The sequence below is a fragment of the Pelobates fuscus genome, chromosome 12, assembly GCF_036172605.1.
Source record: "Pelobates fuscus isolate aPelFus1 chromosome 12, aPelFus1.pri, whole genome shotgun sequence".
NCBI lineage: Eukaryota > Metazoa > Chordata > Amphibia > Anura > Pelobatidae > Pelobates > Pelobates fuscus.
The window spans coordinates 77,029,669-77,057,605 of record NC_086328.1 but is presented as its reverse complement, the minus strand read 5'-3'; the positions used below and the strand labels follow the sequence as shown (position 1 = coordinate 77,057,605).

The following is a 27,937-nucleotide window of genomic DNA, read 5'->3' as shown; positions in this document are numbered from 1 at the left end:
AAAAATTAGTCTTGAGCAACCACTCCAATGGCATCTTTGTTAATCTGGCCCTGAATGGAATTTGACTATAAGGCAATGTGAATTAGTAGATGTGTGTGGGATCGAGCTGTGACAGATGAGGTGCAGAGTAATTCAGACAGTTCCGGCCCAACCCATCAAAAGAAAAAAAAAGGCACTGGTGAGAGTAACAAAAAAATAATAATTTGCCTCATTCACACCACGCCCACAACATTGTTTAAAAAGGGTGGTCAAAATATAAACCATCAGTCATGGTGTGACTACAACTCCCATGAAGCATTGTTAGCCTACAACAGCTAACGGTCTATTGTTGCCCATAGCTCCTGTGCTTCCATGCATTGTCTTAATGCTGAGGCACCTTTAGAAAGTGTCCTGAAAATTGTCTTATAATTTTGTTCTCTGATTTGTTTGTTAAATTGTTCTAAAAATGGCCTAAAATGATTTGGCTTTGCTCCTTTCTTTGCAGAAGTATCCATTTCAGAAAAGACCTCCAAATTAAGGGTGTTGGAAAAAAAGCAAAGTACGTAAGAACACTTTTATGATAAATCAGTTGTAAAAAAAAAAGGTGTGTACATTACAAAATTAGGTTTTAGATGCAAAAGAAAAAAAAGGGAAGAAAACTGCCTGAGACACTCTGTCAGTATTTATACAACATCCAGAGCTGTACAGTGGATAAAGCATAGGCCAGGCATTGGCAAGCTTCGGCAGGGCAGATGTTTTGGACTATACCTCCCATGATGCTTTGCCAGCATTATGGGTGTAAGAGCATTATGGGGGATGTAATCCACAACATCTGGAGTGCCAAAGGTTGCCTATCCCTGGCATAGGCTATAGTTGCCACCAGTTGGGGACAGAAGTGAGAGCTGTCCTCCTCCCGGCTGACAATCAGATAACTGGTCCTGTTACTTCCTGGTTGTTTAGCAAGCAATTGCTCACAGCACCTGCTTTGTAAAGTATTCTCATTGAGCGGCATTGGACAGCCACAGAAAATCTGGGTGGGTTTAGAAGAGGATGGCTTACAAATGCTGCAGACAAGAGATCTGCAGCTTTTACAAACAGTTATTAGATTTACCCACATAATGAAATGCATGCAAGTTTTGATTGGTGGTATATCTACAAATCAATGATTTTCTATTTCTTTATTGTCAATCACTTTGTTATTGAGATATATGCATGACATGTAGGAAATGTCATAGAGTAATTGTGAATACCGTATATGCGATTGAATGGCCCAGTTAAATCCTAGTACAATATAACTGTGGTGAAGAACTCAAAACTAGTAGAATAAAAAGACTGTAAAGAGATATGCCTATTCGAAAAAAACAAAACAATTAAATAACAAAAAATATGACCAGTAGCTTTAGAGGGTAGATAGTTAAATCATGCCACTAAATAGCAAAGATAATTATCCAAAAAGTGGTACAAACACATTGGGAAGAAAAGGCAACCTATTCCCATATAGGGGAAAAGGCCTCCAGGCAGAGGTTTTGACCAGGTAAGCCAGGTAAGTACACACTCTTAACCCCAGGCTGAATCTTGAGAGGGTGTCAATACATTGCTATAAATAATATAATATAATCTGAGGAATTAGTCTAGGAGCTCTTGTAACTTGCATTCTGGTTGGTTGGCAGTCAGGCCCCACCCCTATTTTTTTTTTTTTTTTTTAATATTTTTTTTTTTAAATTCTTTATTTTTGTAGTGCTTAGAGTAACAAACATGCTTCTATCGCCACGACAGCAGATACAAGCCGCTGAGACATCACAAAATAAACAATATCATGGCATCAATTGACAGCACTTTTTTGAGATTAATATAGGAATAGTAAATGAACAGTGCGTGCGTGATACATAAACAGTTAACAGCATAGATTGGTTATATGCACCCTGTATGAGTCAAGTTTTATCTTCATGTGTGGCTAAGATCTATGTTTAACCAAAGTAGGACCTGTTGTAGTTTGCATGCTTGAGTGTGAGTGATTAGTTAGGAGCGATTAGTTAGGAGCCACCTTTGGTGTTAGCATCCCCTAGAGCTTATACTGATGTGGAATTATTAAAAATCTTTATTGTACTTGTATTGAATTATTGTACTAACTCCATTTTAACTTTATACTGTGACTTCGTCCTCCATTTTGTCCTCCTAACCTGACTTCTTCAATCCTCCATTTTGTCCTCATGACTTAACTTGTTCATTTTAAAACTACATTACGTGACTGAACTTCTCAACCCAATTAATACAGTAGACAAAGACCGTGTTTCCTTCAAGGACAAGTACCAGGAGGTGCTGGCTACTCCTTAAGACTTGTCGGCTACTCCTTAAGAGCTTGTAAGATAGTACAGTTTGAAGGCCACAGAACACAGTAGTAATGAAATGTTCTATTCATAAGAGACCTTGCACCTGGACATAAAGCCTGATATCACTGACCGTGTAAAATGACGCTTAGGACCCCCTTGTCCCCCACCCGTGTCCAGAATAATCCCACCTCTGATGGGTGGGCACGGGACTAACCTCTTAATTTTACTAACCAATAGGTAAGACACTAACTCCGTCACTTAACAATTAATCCAATTGATGATGTTTATTTGCTGATATTCTAATAATCAATGATGACGCAAAATGCCTCTTAAAAGGGCCTGCGCGCCCGCTTTTTCTTCACTTGCCAATAAACTTTCTCGAAGTTATTTTAACCTGAACCTCGTGTGTCAGACTTAATTACTTCAGCGTATATACGCAATTTAACTTTATTGATTTGGACAGGAACAGATAGACTTTGAACATTTTGGTTTACTTTCAAAAAGTACCATAACAACTTGGCGCCCAACGTGGGGCATCGGGCTATGGCCTCTGGCCGGTGAGCCGTCCTAAGGAAGATGCTGTTGGACGGGGGAATCCTGGGGGTAGGAAGGGAGACTGATCACCTCCAAGTACACGGTAGAGACTTCTGCAGAGCCACCGGTATGTTCCGGCCCCTTTGATTGACCCGTCCACGTGTCTGTGACTGCTTCCCGGGAGGACATCAAAGACAGGTAATATCTTGCCCGGTGTCTCGTTACTCATTTGTTTACCTGCATTTTAGTCTATCTGTTGCCTGGGTGTGTTTGAATTGTGTTTGAATTGTTTGCCTGTTTCCCCATTTTGAGATAAAGGGGGGGTGGACCTGCAGGGGATTTGCCTGGGGTTCTGTCTTGCTTGTTTTCCCCTTTTTGGGATAAAGGGGGGTGGACCTGAGGGGATTTGCCTGGGTCTTCAGTGTGTCTGTCTATCTGTTTGTATTTTACCCCTTTTGGGATAAAGGGGGGTGGACCTGTGGATTCGTTCCTGGGGGTCTTCTGTTGCCTGTTTTACCTCTTTTAGGAACCACGGTGCTGTGGTTGTAAGGAAAAAGAGGGGTTGACCCGTGGATGTGTTCCTGGGGGGTCTTCTTTGCCTGTTTACTTCTTTTAGGAGCCTCGTGGCTGTGGCTGTAAGGAAAAAGAAGTTTGTGGAACTGTGGGATCTGTGTAGAATCACAGTTTCCCTGTGATCCCGTTTTGTGTCACTTTGATAGCCTAGCTAGCTTCACTGTGCGCGTTCGGACTATCCAGCTCTGGTTGAGTTGGGGACGTCCTGACCCGGACCATCCAGCTCTAGTTGAGTTGGGGACGTCCTGACCCGGACCCTTCGGCTCTAGTTGAGCTGAGGGCCCACTGATTATTTAATTGTGGTAGGAGACTTAGCCTTGTGGCAGGGGACTTTGTTTCCTGGGGGAATTCAGGCAGGCATTGCTTGTTTTTCGCATCACGTGGTAGTGAGACTTATAAAGTGGGTTTTATAGGGGCACTACGGGAATGAGGATAGACGTGGCCACATTCTTGTGGACTGCAGAGTAGAGGGAGGCTGGAAAGGATTTCGGACCGGTGTTAGCTGTTATCCTTGGCCGCTGGTAGTGAGACTTATGAAAGTCGTTCTCCGAGCGGGGACACTACGAGGTTGAGAAAGGTGACTTTGGAGTAAGCACATGTAGAAGGAAAGGGATTATTGTTGATTTAATTTGAACTGTAATGCATGCACTGTATTTCAATTGTATTGTTGTCTTGTCTGTTTTATTAGGAGTCTCATGAACTCCTGTGTCTGTCTCTAAGGATTTTTCCTTGCCTTTCATCTTTTCTAAACTTCCTATACTATTATACTATCCACTCCCATTTCTCTTGAAAGAGAAGTGATTGGTCACACACTTCTCACCTCGCTCCAATCCGTGTCTACCACCCCGGGTAGGCGGATTCAGTGACTAGTCTACGTTTTGGGAAGACGCACCTGAGAAAGTCCCACGATTCTCGGGTGGCAGTCGAGCATTGTAGACGTTCTTGTTCAGTTTTCCTTCTCTCTCCCTATATCTAGGACGCTGGTATAGGGGTAAAGGGATTATGGGACAGGATTTAAGCAAGCCCAGTAAGGGCTGGTTAGCATGTGATTTAGTCGAAGACAGAGAGGGTGAGGAAATGGTTAAAGGTGTTGAAAAGATTGCGAAAGTATGTAGAATTGCTGTACCGACATGTGGGAGATTGCAACCAGAAAGTTGGCGCAGGTTACTGACAGAAAAGAAAGGCAAACTTACAGATAATGGTTTATTAAAGACTGCTGAAGCATGGTATAGAGTAGCGAAGGCTATTCAGCTAGAAGGTTGGGTTGAGGAAGAGATAAATCACAAGGGTGTGAAATTGTTTGTGTATCATAATAATTGTGTTGCTGGGGTTTATCCTCAGCCAGCGCCCAAAACCGGCGCCCAGGGAATGTCTATCCCCAAGGTTCAGTCAGCAATAAGTGATAGCCAGCTGACTATGTTCCCCACTCCCAATACCCATCCCATCACCTCCCCTGTCTGCCCGGTCCTGAATTCTGATGGATCTTTCTTTTCCCCTGCCCCATCTTTAACACTCCCATCATCCTCATCCATCCCTACGCTACCTGCTATACCTTCCCCTAACATTTCATCTGCCATTCCTGCCCTACACTCTCTCTCTGTTCATGACCCCCTCCCCTCTTCCTCCACCCAACTAACCACCTCCTCCGCCCTTGCCCCGGCTCCTCCCTCTACACCCACCCCTACCAATCCCTCTCCGTTCCCTCCCATCTCCACCCCAGCTCAATACCCCACCTCCTTCCCCTCCCCAGTCTGGCCCTACCCCTTCCCATATCCCATGGCCCTGCCCTATCCCGGATATCCACTCCCCGCTCCCCAAGCCACGCCCCAGGTTCCGGTCATGCCCAGTCCGGCACAGTCTGCCCCGGATGTGCCCTCTTCCAACATGGCCGCCACTTCTTCCCTTAACCCTAATGTAGTACCTTTTCCGGCCACCAATATGACGGCCCCCAGTTCGGCCCTGATGCCGGTAATTCCCGGTGACTACCTATCCCCAGGTTATAACTCGCTAGCCACCCCTGCATCTGGGGCTCGTTCCCAACCACCGATCCTTTCGCCTCATTCAGACCCTGCACCACGCAAAAGAGCCAATATCATAGAATTCGATGATGACGAGATGGACAGGGTGTCCCATGTCTCATCGGAGCTTGCCGCGGGAGCCCCAACTCATCGTTCTATCGATGACCCCTTTGGCCACAAGGGTCGGGGAGAACAGGCCCCTCCTAAATATGTTGCTTTCAATCCCACTCAAGCTAGTGCTCTAATGAAATCACTCCCTGACCCAGAAAAACAGCCTATGCCCTTCTATCGAGGGATAGTTCAAATTCAAAAGACTTATTCCGCAGCATGGCGTGATCTACTGAGCATTTGTGCTATAAAAGCAGGGGATGCATATTGGCCAAGTATGGCCCGACACCTCAGTACGGATCTGCTCGGCAGTGACGTTGATTACCCCTCCGGAGTAACTTTTTGCACTCAATTAAGAGAATGGGCTAAGGACAAACTTGCGGATCAGGCTGCTGGCCTTACTGATGTTATTCAAGATAAAGGAGAATCAGTGGAAAGGTTTCATGCAAGGCTGTATCAAATGTTCACAGATTTGGGGTTTGATCTTACTGACAAGATTCATTCACAAATGCTGTCAGGTGCGTTTGTCCAAGGTGTTAAAGACTCTATACGCAAGGGAATCATTGCCGCACGCCCTGAATATAAGGTTGTTCCCCTGGATACCCTGCTTTTAGTTGCTAGAGGGTTGGAATCTGTTCAGACCCCAAGAAGATCCAATCCAGCTCCCCTCATGGTGGCTCGCGCTACCCCCGTCACCTCTGGCACTAAGAAAGTCAGGTTAGAAGATGTAACTTGTTTCAATTGTGGGGCTCAGGGACACTACAGAGGCGACTGTCCGGAACCTAAAAAGGAACCAGGGGCACCCAAGAAGTTCTCTAAGCCTGCCCCAGGCCCCAGGACCGAGACAAAGGTTCCAATTGTTGAAGAACCAGACGATTAGGAGACTGGCAAGCCTGTGTCTGTAACCCCTGTAATGGCAGTGTCTACAGGGGATAAGGGAGGGCCACTTGCCACAGTGACTTTGCCCATTGAAGACCATCCTACTACATTTCTAGTTGACACAGGTGCAGCCCGTAGTGTTCTACGAGAACAAGACCTGCCAGACCCATCCTTCCTGTCCAGTATTGATGTCTCTTGTGTTGGAGTGGATGGCCAGCCAAGACGTAGCCCTTTAACAACTCCACTACGAGTTGGCTCTAGCCTGCTTGCTCGCTTTGTAGTATCCTCCACATGCCCCATTAACCTGTTAGGTGCTGATGTTCTCTCACGCCTGCAAGCATCCATCACCTTTACCCCAGATGGGCAGGTAGAAATGTTTACACCTCTGTCTGTATCAGACACTTCAGCCCTATGCTCTTTGCCTCTGATGCTGCATATAGAAAAGCCCCGTGAGGAGGCAGCAGAATTAAGGTCCAATTTCCCAGAGGAATTAAAAACACAGGTGCCCGCTAAGTTATGGTCCTCAGGCCCAGAGGACATAGGTCACCTAAATGTTCCCCCTGTGGTGGTAAAGCTTATTCCAGGAGCTAAGTTACCAAGAAAACCACAATATCCATTAAAACCAGCACAGTCTGCTGCAATTTCTGTCCACATCAAGGCACTCTTGGAGAAGGGTGCCCTTGTCAAATGTAAATCTGAATGCAACACCCCGTTATTCCCCGTGAAAAAGAAAACTCCAAAGGGTGAGCCAGAGAAGTACAGGATGGTTCAGGATCTCCGTGCTGTTAATGAAGCTACCGTCCTAGACACCCCTCTTGTACCAAATCCTCATACTCTGCTCTCCGGAGTCCCACCATCTGCAAAATTCTTCACAGTTATTGACCTGGCCAATGCCTTTTTCAGTGTCCCACTGGACCCATCCTGTCAATACCTGTTTGCTTTCACTCATGAAATGCAACAGTATACCTGGACTGTCATGCCCCAAGGGGCACAAAATTCTCCAAGTCAATTTGCTAAGGCCATGGGCACCATCCTTGACCCATGGCAAGCTGAGCACCCAGAAGTTGTCCTACTTCAGTATGTGGATGATCTACTACTGTGTGGAGATGATATTCCCGCTACTGAAAGGTGTTCAATCAGTCTTCTTTCCTATCTGGCAGAACAGGGATGCAAAGCTTCACTCATCAAGCTACAATTCTGTCAATCTTCAGTGATCTTCCTTGGACATTGCCTATCTCAAGGTACCAGACATCTTACTCGGGACCGGGTAAGAGCTGTTCTGGACATTCCACCTCCAAGGACTTCAAAGTCTCTTCATGCCTTCCTAGGCCTCATTTCCTACTGCAGAGCATGGATCCCTGAAGCCTCTCTGCTTATGCAACCTCTCTATGATGCTCTTAAGTCTGACCCGTTCTGTCTAACCAATGAAGCCCTGGCCAATTTCGATGCTTTAAAACGGGCCATTGCCTCTGCTCCTGCCTTGGGCCTACCTGACTACTCCAAACCCTTCAAATTGTTTGTCTCTGAAAGACAAGGCCACGCAACAGGAGTGCTCACCCAAACTAATGACCTAAGAGGCCGCCAGAGGCCTATTGGATATTTCTCATGTCAACTGGACATTGTGGCCAGAGGGACTCCTTCCTGTCTCAGGGCTGTTTTTGCTGCGAGAGAACTCATAGAGAGGACCTCAGACCTGGTCCTTGGCCACCCTCTGGTTGTTTTGGCCCCTCATGACATCTCTGCCATCGTCAACCAAGTCCAGCTCAAGCACGTGTCTCCAGCCAGACACCTGCGCCTACAGTGTCATCTTCTTTTGCCTGACAACATTTCCATCCAAAGATGTCAAGTGCTTAATCCGTCCACTCTTCTTCCACTCCCTGAGGGGGGTATCTATTATGGATTTATCACGGATGAAACCTACATTCACCTACTCTGTGGATGTATTAAGAAAGTCATGCATCCACATTTGACATTTTATGAAGGCGAAAAACCTCTCTGTGAAGGCCCAGATCACGCCTTCTGCACCATGTGGTACAAACCGAACATTACTCCTGAACCTTGCTATGAAGATGAGCTTTACCACCGGACCGATGTAAAGCTCACTGCACAAGACTTTTATTGCGACTCTGAAGGTAATAGCATGGTCTTGGTCCAACTACCTCAACAACTTAACTACCTCTACCGCCATTGGGATACCGCTATCCCACATATTCCTGTTACCAAGTTAAAGACAAAGTCATGGAATGACCTTGGGCCCATGGCAAAACTATGGGCCACCATGAATGAAGAACAGCTACAGGAAAACGGTATTGCCAAATACCCAACAACTGACCTTCTAGAAGCATGGCCACGCCATTTCCTGGAAAAGGAATTCCAAGACCTGGTCATAAAGAATGATTATGACCCAGAAACACCTCATGACTGTTTTGAACAGATGAAAATGGAAACAGTGCACTTACCAACTGTGCATGAGAACCCATTACCAGATCCGGATTTTACCCTGTTTGTGGACGGATCGAGATATACCGATGAAGGAGGAACATATCACACAGGATATGCCGTAACCACAACAGATGAAGTCATTAAATCATCATCCTTACCGCCAGCAATGTCTGCGCAAGAAGCTGAATTACAGGCCCTGACTTCAGCATGCAAAATTTCCGAAGGAAAACGTGCCAACATCTATACAGATTCAAGATACGCTCTGGGTGTGGCACATGACTTCGGCCTAATTTGGAAGACTAGAGGATTTCTTACCACCGCCGGTACACCAGTCAAACACAGCACTGCAATCAAGGAGCTAATGGATGCCCTCCTACTTCCCGAAGAGGTGGCCGTTTTGAAAGTCAAGGCCCATGGGAAATTGGATACAGATGAAGCAAAGGGCAACCATTTGGCTGATCAAGCTGCTAAGTTAGCGGCCAGGGACTTGCAGGAAGTGGATGAAGAAGTGTCCGGACGACAAGAAGAAGAAGAAGAAGAAGTCCCTATTTTTGCTTTGCAAACTCTTCCTACTGATTTGCGAATCTTACAAGAACAACAAGCTGCAGTCACTCCTGAGGAAATCCAGAAGTGGAAAAAGAAAGGAGCTGTCCAAAAGGACGGAATATATTACAACAACTTCAAATTTTGTCTTCCCAGAAATTTATACCCAGCAGTGGTCCAATGGGCACATGGGCCTGCGCACCTGTCAAAAGAATTGATGGCCGCCCTCGTACAGAAGTATTATGAAGCACCTGGAATCACAACATTGATCAATAGCTTTTGCAAGGCCTGTGTCATCTGTGCAAAATGCAATCCAGGAAGACCAATTAAGGTGCCCGCGAAACACCTGGCAAAGCCTATGTACCCCTTCCAGCGAATTCAAATTGACCACATCCAAATGCCCAAGAGTGGGCCCCATGAATATGCACTAGTAATAGTGGACATGTTCTCAGGCTGGCCAGAAGCCTACCCAGTGGCCAATATCACTGCAAAGACAACCGCAAAGCGCCTAATTACAGATATTGTATGCAGATTCGGACTCCCAGAAGTCATTGAGAGTGATCAAGGCCCAGCCTTTACAGCAACTGTGACTAAAGAAATTTGGACTGCTCTAGGGGTGACTCTGGCCTTCCATACCCCTTACCACCCACAAAGTAGTGGTAAAGTGGAGCGCATGAATGGCACTCTAAAAACCAGAATGTTAAAAATGTCACAAGAAACAAAGATGCCCTGGCCAGAAAGCCTACCAATAGCTCTATTCAGTGTTAGGCACACACCTAGAGGGAAGCATTCACTGTCCCCATATGAGGTTCTATTTGGGACAGCACCCAGACTAGGTTGTTATTATCCGCAGCAGTTACAGCTCCAATCAGATGTTTTAGTAGATTATGTAACTGAACTTGCAAGTGTTTTAAACAAAATACATGCCCAAGTTTTCTCTTCAATTCCAGATCCCGAATTGGATACAGGTTCCCATAACCTACTCCCCGGAGATTGGGTCCTGGTTAAGAAGTTTGTGCGGAAAAATACCCTAGAACCGAGATTTGACGGTCCATTCCAAGTTCTCCTGATTACCGCAACCTCCGTCAAATTGGCCGGTAGGCCAAATTGGGTCCACGCTTCCCACTGCAAGAAATCTCCTGCCCCAGAGGAAGCGAATATCGCACAAACATGTATCTCTGGTACATCTTCTCCTTAATTAGCCTTATGAAGGCCCAGCAAGTAGCCATTACCAAAGACATTAGTGGGTACACCTTCTGGTATAATTCATCATGCACCCAGGTGGCTACTTATACCTTTGACTATTGTGATATTGTAGAATGCCCATTTCCCACACCACAAATCCAGAGCATCTATAGAGATATCCCTCATTCGAAAGACCCATATGTTTGTGTAGTTGACAAGCAATGGGGGCACAATTGTGATCATTGGGGGGCGGCGGGGTGGAATGCCGGGCCTGCCTGGGGTTACAAACCAAAAAGTGCCGTATCTAAAGTAGATGATCATGGTAGATCCCTCCTCCAGAGAATGACTTTGAGAAAGCCTGGGGGGAGTACACCAATGAAATTAATCCTTAACATTGAGCGCCCAAGCCCAACAGATGCAGACCAGTATGTGATGGGAATGTATTGGAAAAAGGGTTCCTACCAAAAATTAGGGCATTTCTACCTTAAAGATATGTGCAACTCTTCTGAGTGGCAAGGGGCCACCCATATGGTCCCTAACCCATTAAAACCTCATATCCAGACCTTTCAAGACATGATGGCCATTGCTAACCCCACCTTTGAAGATACCATGGCCGCTGAAACAGGTTTTAATGATGTAAATTTATGGTTAGAATGGATGAAATATAATGCTAATAAGCATAATAGAACTGCATGTTACGTGTGTGGAGGTGCCCGGCCTCACCTGGGTACCGTACCTTTAATCCTACCTGTAGATATAGAAGAATGTATTTTAAGCCTTTTTGCCTATCACTATAATTTTAACAGGTCCATATGTATTGCATGGACAAAGGAGTATCCTCTCCTAGCCAACGATGTCAAACCCCCTGATGGTATTACCGTATATAAAGGTAATTACACTTGCTATGCCATGTACGATGGTATTGGTAAATTTGTAGGTAACTTTTCCAAAGGCTATTGTGCTACATACAGAACTGTCCCTGTACGTTTGCTGCAACATCACACTAGGTCACTAGGGGACATTTATTGGTTGTGTGGGGATTTACAGCTAAGATCCAGAATGGACACAGAATGGTGGGGAGAGTGTACTCTGACTAAGGCCATTATGCCTATACATATTATTTCTGATACACACCTCAACACCCATGAGTTCAGCCACACTAAGGTTAAACGTGACGCCCCAGTGAAAGGAAGTTTTGATCCTCATGTATATATTGATGCCATTGGAGTGCCCAGGGGGGTGCCCAACGAGTTTAAAGCTAGGGATGAAGTTGCTGCAGGATTTGAATCAATTTTTACCATAGTTACCGCAAACAAGAATCTAAATTGGATAAATTACATTTATTATAATCAACAGCGTTTTGTCAATTACACCAGAGACGCCCTCCAGGGGTTGGCCGAACAGTTGCAGGCCACATCCCAAATGACTTTCCAGAATAGAATGGCCCTAGATATGATCTTAGCCGAAAAAGGAGGGGTTTGTAAGATTTTGCCCGACACTATGACATGTTGTACCTACATCCCAGAAAACACAGGCCCTAATGGTAAAGTCACACTAGCTATAGAAAAATTAAATGACCTGTCTGAAGAGTTAAAAAGGAATTCTGGGATAAAAGATCCCTGGGAAAGATGGTTTGGTTGGATGACAGGATGGCAAAAGGCTTTAATGCAGATTGGTATGGCTATACTAATTTTTCTTTTTATTTTTGCTCTTCTCTTTTGTTGTGTCCTCCCATGTCTGAGAAAATCCCTCATGAAGACTGTTGACCAAGCGGCACCCACTTTGACCCATCTCGAAGTTGATGACCAAGAATTCCAAGACATCAACTCACCCTGTCTGCCGCTGCAAACATTCCCTTTTGTTGATAAAGTGCAGGAATTCTAGGAAGGGACTAGCTCAGGGACAGCATCTGTCAGTGAATGGTAAAGGCCCCATGTGGAGAAGTGGTGGGTTAGCTGCCATGGGATACCCTTGGGTGTGAAGCGTTCGAGAGCCATACTGACGGATGGTTAGCCTATTAGGGTCAGATCTAGGGACAGCCTTGCACTTTGCATTAACATCTAGCTAGCAGCCACGGGGTTTCTGTGCCTTTGGGTTAACACGTCTTCTGATACTAACATAATAAAGTTTTATCTCTTAGAATCTAACATTTCATAGGGGGGACTGATGTGGAATTATTAAAAATCTTTATTGTACTTGTATTGAATTATTGTACTAACTCCATTTTAACTTTATACTGTGACTTCGTCCTCCATTTTGTCCTCCTAACCTGACTTCTTCAATCCTCCATTTTGTCCTCATGACTTAACTTGTTCATTTTAAAACTACATTACGTGACTGAACTTCTCAACCCAATTAATACAGTAGACAAAGACCGTGTTTCCTTCAAGGACAAGTACCAGGAGGTGCTGGCTACTCCTTAAGACTTGTCGGCTACTCCTTAAGAGCTTGTAAGATAGTACAGTTTGAAGGCCACAGAACACAGTAGTAATGAAATGTTCTATTCATAAGAGACCTTGCACCTGGACATAAAGCCTGATATCACTGACCGTGTAAAATGACGCTTAGGACCCCCTTGTCCCCCACCCGTGTCCAGAATAATCCCACCTCTGATGGGTGGGCACGGGACTAACCTCTTAATTTTACTAACCAATAGGTAAGACACTAACTCCGTCACTTAACAATTAATCCAATTGATGATGTTTATTTGCTGATATTCTAATAATCAATGATGACGCAAAATGCCTCTTAAAAGGGCCTGCGCGCCCGCTTTTTCTTCACTTGCCAATAAACTTTCTCGAAGTTATTTTAACCTGAACCTCGTGTGTCAGACTTAATTACTTCAGCGTATATACGCAATTTAACTTTATTGATTTGGACAGGAACAGATAGACTTTGAACATTTTGGTTTACTTTCAAAAAGTACCATAACAATTCTACTAGCATCCTATTGGTGGCAGCAGGGTTAAGATGCCGTTCGAGGGCCAGATGTATGTTTCTGAATATGAGGGATAGGATGATCTACTTGAAAATAGATTTGCCCTGCACCCAGCGATTAGTGAAGCTATATACCTTCTACACAGAGGGTTGTTTTAATTTATGTGTAATGCTTTAAGTGTGCCATATGTTTAACATGTTTAGGCTATACTTGCTATGTTTAAGGGTGGTATGGGGGGCTAGCTGTGCCCTTGTTTACAGTCCCATATTGCATCTAGCCGATACCCCGCCGGGTTGACACAGAGTCTGGTTGTGAAAGTCCCAGTATTGAGCCCTCCCGTCTGTTGTTGCGTTTCGACCCATCTTAAATACACATAGAAAGGAACACTTTAAGGCTGTTAATGCAGTTGTAATAATAGTACTTCTAACGCCTGCCGGTCTTCCTTTATGAACACCCTGACATATAATTATGCAATCTACGTTTCAATATTTAACTCGAATAGCTGGAAACAACGAATTTGCAAAAAAATAAAAGGTAAATAAAATAAAAAGATAACAAAAATAGCATTTAGGTAGGCTGGAGGTCTGGGTTATCTCTGATCTTACAAGTCCCACAGAGTCCCACTCTGCCCGAGCTTCAGCCTATCCCCTGAACAGTCAGCCTCCATGCTTGCAATGTTCTGGTCTGACCTTCTTGCCAGGGTGAGAGTCGATCAGTGCCTAGGCGGAGGAGGTATGTGTGAAGTCCGGTTAAGCCTTCAGGATATTGCAGGTGAGTGTTCCGTGTGGTGAGACGCAGAGTGGCTGTTGCAGCCTGTTTGTGAGTTCCCGGAGTGGGCCTTCCCCTGAGTCATGCGCTAGGGGGAGTCGGGCGTCTGATTGCAGTACCTCGTATGGGTGTGGTTCCCTTCTGCCCCCCAGCCCGTGAGAGGACCAGCGCTGGTCGAGGAGTTAAGCCCTGCAGGCGGTCTGGATTGGCAGCGCGGAGTCTCCATGATTGGGGTACTTGCCGCTTCTTCCTCCTTCTCCTGCTTGGCACCGGAGCCGTGTCGCGGCCCTGCAGAGCAGGTTGTGAGTTGTGGGTATTTCTTGGGCTTGTAAGAGTGGCGCTTGCCTCTGCCTCCTGCTCTGTTCTTTGGTCCACTGTAGACCAGAATTGGGACCAGAAGCGCTCGAAGGCCTTTTCAATCCTCGCCTCGTGGAAGGCCATGGATGTTGCGGCGGCCATCTTGCAAAGTAGGCTAATAGGGCGTACTGCCGCTATTTGCTCTTAACAGTGGTGTTCCACTGAAGTAGGTTAGCCCGCCAGTGGGGACCGTGATATCCCCCACCGGTCCAGAGGGGGGGGGGGGGAATCAGGGCACAGCGGTGAGCAGGAGCCGAGTGAGGTGGAGGAGCGGCCGTCCCCACCACCTCAATGCAGTAGGCCTCGGACGCTGGCTGTGTTCTTATTGCACAGTCTGTTGTCTTCGGCTCGTTCAGCCTGCCTGCCTCCCGTGGGTGAGTAGTTAGGGCAGAGTTGTAGTCTGAAATTGGGGGTTAATACCCCTAGTTTTGATCTGGATCAAGCTTTTTTCTGAGGAGCTCTGGCTTCGCACGTCTGCCTCGGTCGGCTGCCAGGCCCCGCCCCCCCTTTTTTAAATATTTGGGCAGTGGAGTGTCCCTGTTAAAAAAGGGTATACCCCTACTGCAATGATGGGCACTTTTATTCCAGATGCTGTGGACTACAAATCCAATAAACCTCCATAACAAAGCTGAGCTGCATCTGATGCCATAATCTGCAGCTGGTAAAGGATAAATTGGTCTGAATTAAAATACATCATTAAAAATAAGAGTGCACAAACTTTGTTTGGGATTAAGAGTACAGCCATTTAAGGCCTTAATTTTAATATTTTTGGATAAACTTTTTTAAAGGATTTTTTTTTTCTTCAAATTATTAAACTACCAATAAATATATAAAAAAATATATATATATTTTTTAATATACTAAATCATTTTAAAGAAAATAGTAAGTCATTTGAAAAGCTTATCCAAAAATATTAAATTGGGGCCTAAGTACGTACTATTTCAACCTTGAAGTTGAACATAACAGTCAGCTGACAATTTAAACAGAGTGAGCGCCCGGCTGTGTATTTCTATGTATGAAAACAAATAAAAATGTCTACGTTACATTTAAGGGTTATTCCCTTCTGGGAGAGTGATTATAGGGCGTTTTGGCACTGATCCACAGGTCAATATTATGACCCCTGCATGAGTGCCACCACTAATCTATCTACAACTTCTAAAAATTGCTACAGACATATCATGTTAGCATCTTAAGTAAGTTTCCTAGTTATCCGCTAAGCCTTTAATCAACAAGACAGCATACCCCATTAAGAACTCACAGCTTTCACAACCATCCCATCCACTTATTGTGTTTTAGAAGATGTGGGCATGTGTCAGAGATGCAGGCTAATTGTATATATAACTGTGTAGAAGATATACCCCTAATGAAAACCAGCATTTATTTATATATTTTTTTCATTGTGTATATCTAAAATCAACTTGCAATTTTCTTGTCAGAGGCCTTTGCTAGCTCTCCCCTTCTAGTCACTTCCCAGCAGCTCAATAAGAAGTCTTTGTGAGGCAGGTGCTTTGAGCAATTGCCTACCTTGCCTACCAGTTATCAGATCGACTGCCAAGGGGATAACAAAGTTAATTTAAAAATTGCCAATTTCTACAGAAATTTGCACTTTTGGTAATATTAAAAAGAGAGCACACTCTTCGCACATAAAGCACTTCAGCAAGCTAAAGTGCTTAGGGGTCTGGAGTGGCTGCAGTATTTTTTTTTCTTTGGTGGTATATCTGAAAACAGCTTATAAAAGCTGCAGATCTCTGCAGCCTTTGCAAGCCCACCCTTCTACCCTAGTCACGACTTATCCAATGCTGATCAATGACACATCTGAGCAATTTCTTGTCTCTTCAGTTAAACAACCAAGAGGTATGAGGATCAGTTGTCTGATTCACAGTTGGGTGGTTAAACATGAAGGGGGTAAAATGAAAAAAAAAATAGGACACACTCTACACACATAAGGACCTTCAGCAAGCTAAAGTGATTTAGGGGTCTGGAATCCCTTTAACTTTAGCTATAATGTACATATGGATTGGTCATAGCTCCATTTTATAGGAGAGCAGGCACTGTATGAAGCATTCTGAATGTTTACTGTGCTGGGCTAGACAAAACTGAAACACCCTAAAGACACAATACAATGATGGATTGTTATCACAGAAAAATTACGAGGCTAAATAAATTCACCTGGAATAAACATGTCTCCTCTATTCTCATCTGGTACTTCTCCCCATTTCCTCTTTCCTGATGTCAAACTGGACTTCTTCACCAGAAATGCTCTGGGCATCTTCAATGTCTTTAATCTTCACCCAAGGTGATCCGTAATCTCAGAGACTGTATCTTATTTACACTCACAAACTCCTAAAAAATCATCATCAAAATATTCTTATTTTGCATGCCCAGTCAAAAAAAAAAGGGAAATATGGGATTTCTGGATTGTCTCAGAATAGAAATCCAAAAATTAAGGAAAGTGAAAATATTTTATTTATTTAAATGCCAATTTAGAGTTCAATCTTGAATTCGTATCAGAATATAATTTACTTAATTCCAAACAAAAAACAAAAAATGTTTTGTGTAAATCAGAAATCATTAAACGTTCATTTGCTTTTTTGACGGCCTAGAATTATAGCTAATGGAAATATGTTTCCTAAATTTGTTCTAGTTATCTCAAACAACCAAAAAGGTAAATAGTCCATTTCCCCTTGATCCAGTTGACAGGTGAAAATAGGAAAAACGTGATAAAATATCTGTTTAGCTCAAAAAAACATTCCATGAATTGAAAAACAATCGATCACTTCTATAAGCCTTGATCCAGATGAATTTCAAGTGACAGTAATACAGGATATCGAAAATATTCTCAAATTTTTTGCAGGCAGTTTCTCTTGCTGTTATAGAGTTCAGGGCGATGGTTTAGTCTGACAGATCCTGTCACCTGTTTATGCAGAAAGGTTCAAGGGCATATCTCAGGTCCATGAAATGATTAGAAAAGTTGGAGGTGAAATTGTTGCTGATTGTAGACACGGCTTTAAGCAAATGATTTTATCCACTGTTTTGATGAACACGGATGAAGTTCTAGTGTCTGCTGAGAAGGCATGAGTTGTGAAATAACGGTGGGGGGAGGATCCACCTCAATATTATTATTTTTTTATCATCTTCTGTCGACCTGTTAAACCTGTTTCAAAACCGCTTGGAGTGAGGTGGAAATGCTTTAGGGAGGGGATGAAGATTGGAAAGGTGGGGACATGGCTTCTGGGTGGGAGAAGAAAAGAACCCACACCCTGACCTGCATACACATTTACACGTTAATATCTGGTAACTCTGTAAGGATGTATGCTCTGTGTGCCTGTTAGAAGGGTGTGTGTGTTATTTTGTGGTGTGAAAACGGTGACACACAGCTGCATAGTGTTTGCATGAGTTAATGTGGGGGACTGAGACTCGTGATTTCCCAATACCCCTCATCTTTTACAGATACCAAGGTATCTGAACGCATACTTGTAACCTCTTCCTAAAATACAGTCAAGAGAACACATTCTTACCACCTTCTAATACACAGACATATAAAGAGAAAATTATTGTCTCCAGTTAAAGGAAACACACGCTAGCATAAATATAAATATATAGTAATCTTCCAAAGTTCTATATGCAGTTTTTGTGACAAACATTTTAGAGGGCCTAGTTTTGTCACAATCTCGTACTCATCTACAGAATTGATGGTCCTTCCCACATGACGTCACTATTTACTGTTACTTAGTGAATCTGTAATGTCAGGGCTAAACTATAACAATATAGTTTAAAAGAATAGGGAGTGAAGCAAGTCAGCATACTTGTAATAATATACCTTTTTATTTATATTGTGACGGAACGCCGTAGAGGAGTATGGCTTCCACATGTGCCCACTACTATTTCATGTGTTTTCCCCTTGTTTCCCCGTGTGTTTCGTACTGGGCTCTGTTCCCGTTTGGGAGCGTTCATGTGAACGGGATCCGTTCGTCTCCCGAAGAGGGGAACACCGATGTAACCCATTAGAATGTTCACACCAATGAATTAGAACATTCGCACCTATGACATAGTGCAAAACCGCAGGAGAAGTAATTAATGAGTGCTCCCCTGAGCGTTTGTATCCCGAAAGGAGACGCTTTCCGGAATGCCACGAATGGGTTCCTAAGGTTGGTAGGGACACTTTTGGGGTATTGGCTGTTCTGGCAGTGGATCGCCCTATTTAATCCTAAAGGAGCATAATCACTAACCAGGCGCCTAAAGAGCGCTCTCTCCGGTGCTACCTACGTGGAGATATCCACCGGAGAGAGAGGCATAAGCCAAAGCAGAATCCCTTGAACTGCGAGGTGGCTTTACGGCTGCATAGTCCCGCTGGCCGCCTGGAAGTCTGTTCCGGCCAATAGGAGAAGGGGTACCATTAAGACTAGTTTTGCGTACTTTCTCCTGATTGGCCGGCGAAACACCTCCCTGCACCGAGCGCTGATTGGCGCGATTTGGTTTTGCGCCCTTTCCCTTATTGGCTGACGGAACGCATCCCCTCCCCGAGCGCTGATAAGCGCAAATTGGTTTGCGCCCTTTCTCAGCTGTTGCTTGGTTTGGGCGCGAAGTTTGAATTTACCTGACTAAACCAAGCAACCCTGTGGAACTAATTGCGGGGATGTACAGAGCCTCGAGCCCCAGACTTTATACGATGATTTCTCTGGCTCTGTACATCCGATAGCCCCGCTTTTTGCAGGGATCCTAGTTGGGACCCGGGGCTATCTAGGGATGGATGTTTTATATGTGTACCCCTTTTCCTTTCCAGGATGTGGAGCCCCATAAGTTTCCCCCATGTATGTAATGCGTCCTATTATCTGTAAATGTTGTGCTGTTGGTTTCTCCCAGAGCAGGACATGGTTATCTGTAAACCATCCCCTTCCAGCCTGGGACTGAGGAATTTGTACTGAATGGTATGGAGACCCTCTGCGGGGGTCTGTGTATAAATTAAGCCTGTACCAATAAAGCATTGTCAGTGTAGTACCTCCAGAGCTGTGTGTCGTCCAGTTACTGGGGTGGAAATGGGTCTCTTGATACTCTGAATGGTTCCTAAATGGCTGAAGGAAGCAAATTAGCAGAGGTAACCGGTCGGGTTACCTGGGTTCCGTTAAATGTTATATATCACATATTTTTCCCCCTTATTATATTGCACATAATCCATGCATCCCACCTATTTCTGTTGCACAGATATCAAATTAAATATGACTCACCTCTTTTTAATGCACAGAGTTTAGGGAAATACAGCTCCTACTGGCCTTTTCATAAAGGAACATGCAGCACTGTAGTGGTTATGGTGCCAGAAATGCCCTGGTGTTGTCCCATTGTATTTTGTCAAACCTTTTTAAAATGACCTCCACTATATCCGACAAAGAGCCAGGAGCTCGCTGTCTGAAATAAGCCAAGTGGTGCAGAGCTTAGCTCATTAGCTGATGCCTTCAGATAATGCACTGCAGGGCTTAACTCAGGAGAGCTAATGGAAGCTCCTATACAGGAGCTTCTGGTTCTCTTTAGCCTGAAAGGAAGAGGCAGCAAGGCCACAGTATCTTAAACAGTCTAAGTACCGTACTTGCAGTGGCAGTGGGGGCACATAGGGGGGCAATTGGCCTTTTGTTTCTGCAGGACAGAAGTTAATGCTTGAGTTACTGACCTTGACAAAGCAGGTCTCTTTACCAGGCCAATGACTATTGATAACAGAATTCCAGGAGATTAAAGGAACACACCAAGCACTGTAACCTCTACAGTTACCTACAGAGAGCTATATTGGTTAGGGTGCCAAGAGTGCCCTGGTGGTCCCCAAAGTAAGTAGTCAAACTGTTACTTAATGGTATCACTTCTTACCTGCCGTCCACTATGTTGCTGCTATGAAAGCCGCAAGCACTTTGCTCTGAGCTAAGTGATCAGGTGACACTCTCAGCCACTGAGCTGGTCTTGCTGGGAGGGTTTAGCCCAGGAGAACTAACAAAAGCTCCATGAAGGAGCTCATATGTTTTTTTTTTATCACCTGCACAGTAAGGTTTTAAGTTAGAAAAACCTGTCCTCAAAGTTCTTACTTTATTGGCCCCCCTGTGGAATAATTATGCTTAGTGATGACATAGGCAGGGGCGTATTAGCCACGAGGCAAACAAGGCATTTGCCTTGGGCGGCATTTTCCAGGGGGCGGCAAAAAAAGCCGCCCCCAAATGCCCAAGGCAAATGTCTTGTTAGCCTTGCGGCTAACAGACATGCCGGCGGGCTGCTGGGCGATCGGGCGGCACTGCCTGGCAGGCGGGCGGGCGGCCGGCCGGCGAGGAAGCACTTCCCCTGAGCTGTCTGCTCAGCTCCCTCGCCAGCCGCAGAGTGAGGCTGGGAGGCGGAGCTGGAATATGATGTCATATTCTGGCTCCCAGCCTCACTCTGAGGCGCGCGAGGGAGCTGAGCAGACAGCTCAGGGGAAGTGCTCCCTCGCCGGCCGCCCGCCCGCCCGCCCGATCGCCCAGCAGCCACTGGACCACCAGGGAGGAAGAGACACCCCCCTCCCCAGCATTCCCAAAGGTAAGGAGGCTGGGGGGGGGGGGGTGTTAAAAAAAAAATGTGTTAAAAATAAATTTTAAAAAAATGTGTTACAAATAAATGTAAAAAAAAAGTGTTTCAAAAAAATAAAAAAATGTGTTAAAAATAAATTTAAAAAAAATGTGTTACAAATACATTTAAAAAAACGTGTTAAAAAAAATAAAAAAAATGTGTTAATGTGGGTGGGTGAGTGTGTGTCTGTGTCTGTTAGTGTGTGTGTCTGTTAGTGTGTGTCTGTGTCTGTTAGTGTGTGTGTCTGTGTCTGTTAGTGTGTGTGTCTGTTAGTGTGTGTCTGTGTCTGTTAGTGTGTGTCTGTGTCTGTTAGTGTGTGTGTCTGTTAGTGTGTGTCTGTGTTAGTGTGTGTGTGTGTGTCAGTGTTTGTGTCTGTTAGTGTGTGTGTGTGTGTGTCTGTGTCTGTTAGTGTGTGTGTCTGTTAGTGTGTGTCAGTGTGTGTGTCTGTTAGTGTTTGTGTCTTTTAGTGTGTGTCAGTGTGTGTGTCTGTTAGTGTGTGTGTGTGTGTGTGTGTGTGTGTCTGTTAGTGTGTGTGTGTCTGTGTCTGTTAGTGTGTGTGTGTCTGTTAGTGTGTGTTTGCCTGTGAGTGTGTGTGTATGTCAGTGAGTGTGTGTGTCTGCTAGTGAGTGAGTGTGTGTCTGTTAGTGAGTGTGTGTCTGTTAGTGAGTGTGTTTGTCTGTTAGTGAGTGTGAGTGTGTCTGTTAGTGTGTGTGTGTTTCTGTTAGCGAGTGTGTATTTAGAATGCGGGGCGGGGGGAAAGGTTGGGTGGGGGTGGCGTGGGGGGAGGGGGGGCGCCTGAGTTTTGTCCTGCCTAGGGCAGCACAAAACCAGGATACACCACTGGACATAGGCACATATTATTTATATAATGCTATCCATGGATAGCATATTCCTATATTTACACTTAGCCAGCAACCATCTGCATCTCCCTAATGTATGACGTATTAAATTCTAATGCACACATATTAGCAAACACATCTAACTCCTTCCACTCAGTCATTGAGGAACATGGGGGGAGGGGAGGATTTATCAAAGTGTCACTGTCTAATTCTCAGCAAAGTTTTGGAGAAATGTTGGTGCAACTTAAAGAAACACTAGTGTCAGGAATACAAACATGTATTGGAGGCTATTGCACATGCGCCACAAAGCGCAGTCCTGCACCAAGTAGCATCTCCTCATAGAGACCCATTGAATCACTGCATCTCTATGAGGAGCGTGGAGACGCTGAATGTCAGTGCTGCACATTGAGCAGCACTAACCCAAGAAACACCTCTAGTGGCTGTTTGAGTGACAAGTGAAAAGGCAGTGTTTACATTAAAAAGCTTGTCCCTTTAATACATGTGTCAGATTTTTTAATCTGGATGAATAGGTGCCATTTTTTTCTCTTAATGCAGGATTTATGAATATTTCCTCTATATTTCCTGACAGAATATGTAAATTTCTGTGAAAACTGGTGGACTTTAAAGTGAAGAAAACCATCGCCTTTTAGATTACTTTAATAAACAAGAACAAAATAATAATGGCAATTTAATTGCCACCTTCAAAACAGTTTAATAAATATGTTATGAAGTTTCCATCTCATAGCACTAATGTGCAGAACTTTACTTAATACACAGAAATCAGAGCAAATAAGACGTCCCAATATTTGAGCATCTAGATTGTGTCTATGTGGTCCATTAAATACCCTTGTACTCTACTGTTTTTTTACAGTTTTGTCTTCATATTCCTTGTGAATTTCAACTGATGTACTTGAATCTAAAAATCCTAAAGTGTGTGTACACCTTGTAAATATAGGATATGCCTTAATTTGTGATTTACTGCTTTAGTGTATGTAAGTCATAATGTAGCTAATAAATACGACACTGTCAAATCTGTGTCCCGGCAGTGATATTCTCAAATTCTGACCACTTTGTAGGACCTTGTGACACATTTTGAGACAACAAACGCAAACAAAGTTTAAGAACAATTTTCCCTCAAGGTAAATACCTTGCTAGGCCACTTATTAAATCTTAAATACTCAGGGTTCAATGTGCTAGAGTTTGTAAGCAAACTTCTGTGAATTTTACTTATAGCGGGACAATACGTAAAATCTGATTATAAAGACCACTGTATTCTATATGCAGCAGTTGCTGCAATCCACCAATCCAATGCTTCGATATCAGAAGGATTTAATTGAACCCTCTGTATTGAAATGGGTATATACAAAAATCCGGGTGGCTGTGTTTTTCCCCCTCACAAAAGTGTAAAGCCTACTTGTGGAAGAGAATGGGGAAGGAGGGGAGGTACAAAATGTATAGTTACCAGAGGTCAGACATAGAGAACCAGCAAGATAAGCATCACTGACATGATTTACTGAGATGTATTCAGCAGGTGACTATTGTATCAAAACAATAAGAAGGATGGGCTTAATAGTGTAAACAAAATATATATATATACTTATCGCAAAAACATATTATGTATCTCCATCAAACTAAAACATTCATAAATATATGAACGGGGGAAAAAAGAACAAATGCATAATAGTACAGACTGTATAACATCACTGAAAACAAAAAATCTATAATATAAAGTGCAAAAAAAAATCAATAGCATAAACAGGTTAACAGGTGCAGGAGTTGTAGGCATAACTGAATGTGAAGGTGACTTACAGACTATAGAGTTATATCCATTTCTCAAGTTGAAACTACAGGCCATGGTTAAAAAAAAATATATATATATATATATATATATATATATTCCTAAAGGTCAAGTTTTCAGGTTAACACAGAATTGTACATGTAACAAACTCCCCTTCCCATGTGAGTTTGCCACGAGCTCCTGGAGGAGCTTGCTTGCCAGGCTCCTGCCCACAGACTATTGGCCCTGCAGGAAACCTGTAAAAGACTACCGAAGTTAACCGACCGTTAGCACTGATTTAATGGAACAGTTTTGGGCATAGGACCATGTGCACAGGCGGTCAAAATGATGACTTCCATGGAAATCCCAAACCCCTGAACCGATCTGGGTGATTTTTGGATATGTTGGTTCCCCAGATCAGGGCTATCAGGGGCTATGGGGATTCCATGTGTTTTAGGGGTACTTTTGGGGTGTTCTTATGTTGCATGTTTTTCTGTGCTTGGAGATAATTGGATTAGATTAGTACAGTTCCTGATCCAATTATCTCCCAGGCACAGAGGAGGGGTTATCTTATTATGTATGGGAGTGTCCTGCATCTGAGAGCCAATGTAATTGTGTAATTGTGTATCTCAGGTCCAGAGGGGAGTGCCCCTTGCATGGGGACCTGCATATAAGGCCAGTCTTGGCTACCATTAAACGAGTTCCTGCCTACCCTCAACATAGAGTCTATGTTCAACATAGAGCTGTATCTGCTCTGGGGATTGCTATATCACTATACTCCTCTGAGTTATAATCACTTGCTCTTGTAAGAGCAGCCTGCTACTGTCTGGAGTAGGAGCGGTCTGCCCACTGGAAGCTGGATCCTGGTCGTGGGTCCAAAGTGGATGGAGGACAGCTACATCCCAGTCAAGCTGTAACGCTGGAAGTGGGGACTATGGTGCTGATGGTGTCTAGTGGAGTGCTTGGAAGTACTTGGAGGTACTAAGAAGCAGTGATTGGTGGAGACACCCAGTCGGGGTGCCAGGCGGTCCATCACACTACACATAATGAGGATTTTTGACTACAGGCAGAAAAAACTAATGAGAGAAGGGATACCCTGGGACTTTTTAGTAAAGGGATGCCCTGTCACTGATGTTTGTGAGGCTTGCACCAGGTTCATTAATAAGAGTCGAGACAAACTTGCTGAAAGAAAAAAATAGCCTACATCTTCTCCATGTACCCTACAAATTATTTAATTATCACTTAGGATGTAGTAAAGCAGTAAAAGATGTAATTAGAAAAAAATGGCACATTCTAAATCAAGGCAAATCCCTTAGGGATATATATTATTTCTAAGGGTACAAAAAATGTTATGTTTATTTTTAACAATATGGGTAGTTTTTTTGGCTATTCAGCCTAAACTGGCCGCTATTTGGGCCCTGTTTTATGCCCATTTGATGACTTATATCTCGGCTGTGTGTCCTCTCTGGTCATTTGCTGCTTATTTATACTTGCATGTTTTTTCATTGTGGATTTATATTCTTTATTTTTTAATAAATATGGGAATATATTTTATCTACATCTGTCCGGCCTCCTGTGTTGATCCACGTTTACCAACTAAGATTGATGCAAACATCTATCTACTGGAGTCTATTTCCATTTCCATTCCTGAGCTCTATATATAGAGGGTGGGCTCCATTGTCTGTAAGTTGCCTGCACACTCAGTTATACCTACAGCTCTTACACCTGTTGATCCTATTCCTTTTTTTGCACTTTATATTTTTTATTTATTGTTTTTGGTGATATTATGCAGTCTGCACTATTATGTATTTCTTTTTTTTCTTTCATGTATTTATGAACATTTTTACTTTGATGGAGATACTTTATATACTTTTTGATAAAAGTATATGCATATTTTCTTTAGACTATTAAGCTCATCCTCCTTATTGTTTTTGGTATTTTGACATTTGGGGTTGAATTTGTGGGGAAACAACCTTTCAGTGTTTACCCACAAATATGTTGATTGAGGAGCGCCTCTTTTTTACTCAGTCATTCAAATAAAAATCCTAGCCAATAACTAATGTTCAAAGTTACAAAAATGTGATATTGCTAATGCCAAACCATGAACTTGTTGCCCAGCCTCAGTCCCTGGCTTAGGTCTCTAAAAGCAAAAAAGAAAAAGAAAAAGTGCAGAGGCGGGCTACAAAATTAATAAAAGGAATGGAACAAATTTAAATCTCTTTAGTTTGTAAAAACGACACCTCAGAATATGAATATATAGGTATATGAGAGCATTATACAAATATACAGCACTGAGACTCACTCTGTGCAGTCACTCACTCTTCCTTGAGTGACATCTTCCTGTAACCTGTCTCCTCTTGAGGAAAAGAAGCACATGTGCAGCAAGCACTGCTCTCCTCCAATCAAATGCTTTTTTTAGGGAAGCATTGAATCCAGTGTTTCCCTCTGATAAGCAACAGAGGATGCTCAACATCCTTATGCAATGCAAGAGGACATCGAATGTCACATAACCGAGTTTTACTCGATTGTAGGAGTGGGAGCACCCACTAGTGGCTGTCAGGACAGCCAGTGGAGGTGTGTTTAGCCATGTGGTGGTTCTGGTGTCTATAGTGTCTCTTTAAGAAAGAGTAAAAATCTTAATTATCTGCTACTTTTTTTTGAACAATTTAAACAACTTCTTTGTTGACAGAAATATATGGGGAGGATACAGGATATGTACAGGCTTTGTACAGGATATCCGTTCATCGATTTGAAATAAATTTGTGAATTAGTAGGATTTTTCTCATAGCAATAATCAAAGAAAATAACGAGAATAAAAGTCTATTTTGGGTCAAAGAAATATAAAAACTTATTTTCAAAGAAGAGACATGCACAAATACTGCATTAATGCATTGGTTTGGCCTAATTAATATCCTGTATTTTTTACATGTTCAAATCATTATAGTTTTTGCATTAAAAAAACCACTGTATTGCAGAATCCTGCACAATAAGCCTGCCTCCTTAACCACACCTCCTCACTCAAGAAAAATACTTCCCTATCAAAATTATGCACACAGCTCAGCCATTGAATAATCTGAACTACAAAGCAACCAGCATTGGAAGCAGAGGACATCCATGGAGACATACAATAAGAATATCACTATCTTTTTTATAGTTTCTCTGACTCTGCCTCAGGTTGTGAATTAAAAGCAGCTCACTCAGTGCTGTTGGGCTGAGACTGTGTGCATACCTTCGATAAGGAAGTCTTTCTGACATCAAGGGTGTGGCTAAGGATTCGGCAAAACATTTATTTATTTTTATGCAAAAATATTACGATTTGAGCATGCAATAAAATACAGCATATTAATAAGGCCAAAATCTATCAAATGCATTAAAGTTGTATTGGTGCCCTGAGTGTCCCTTTAATCATAGATACAAGGACTTAATCATAGATAACATACACAAGAAGTCTGTTTCTGCTTTCCTCTACAGAAGGTGCCTTGAGGATAATTTTCCCCAAACAATTGGAGGTGTTTTGGGGGAGTTTTGAGTCAAATTGCAGGATAATTAGTGCACTAATTATCTTCTCCAAAGTGTCCAGTAGCACCTCTAAACAGATCTGAATGGACTCTGGATCACAGCCCATACATATTAATTATATAATGTCCAAAATTACTAAGTAGCACAAATGCTGCTTGGGAGAGACATCCTCAGCAATACTTAAATGAATCTTAATTATATGAATACCAAACAACCTGTTGGGTGTGTATACAGCCAGAACGTTTGTTGTAAAATGCATATTTACCAACTTATATCAATAATAGATAAGAAAAATACCCTATTATTTGGTAAGAGCCTGGTGCTATGACCCCTTTTGTTTCCTCCCACAATGTAGTAAGTGGCCCTTAACCTTTGAAATAAGGAAATTATAAAAAAAAAAAAAAAAAAAACAGGTCCAGAAGACACCTATGCCAAGGACAGTTCTGTTCAATAGTATACCTTGCTACCTCACCCACCTGCTTTTTTCAGGGGATAAAAATACACTTTTATTGACATTTTCTGTTTTGTTAGGATGGGAGTTATTTAATAGTATCAGGGATCCAACTGATCAC

General features: G+C 43.2%; 1 protein-coding gene across 1 annotated transcript in view; it reads right to left on the bottom strand.

Annotated features, from left to right (window-relative positions):
* Window positions 1-17,712, bottom strand: part of OVOL1 (ovo like transcriptional repressor 1) — a 31,243-nt gene extending 13,531 nt beyond the window's left edge. The window contains exon 1 of the mRNA XM_063437349.1: window positions 16,824-17,712. Coding sequence (XP_063293419.1) covers window positions 16,824-16,923 — 100 coding nt within the window. The 5' untranslated portion in view covers window positions 16,924-17,712. The remainder of the gene's footprint in view (window positions 1-16,823) is intronic.
* Window positions 17,713-27,937: the final 10,225 nt, after the last annotated feature.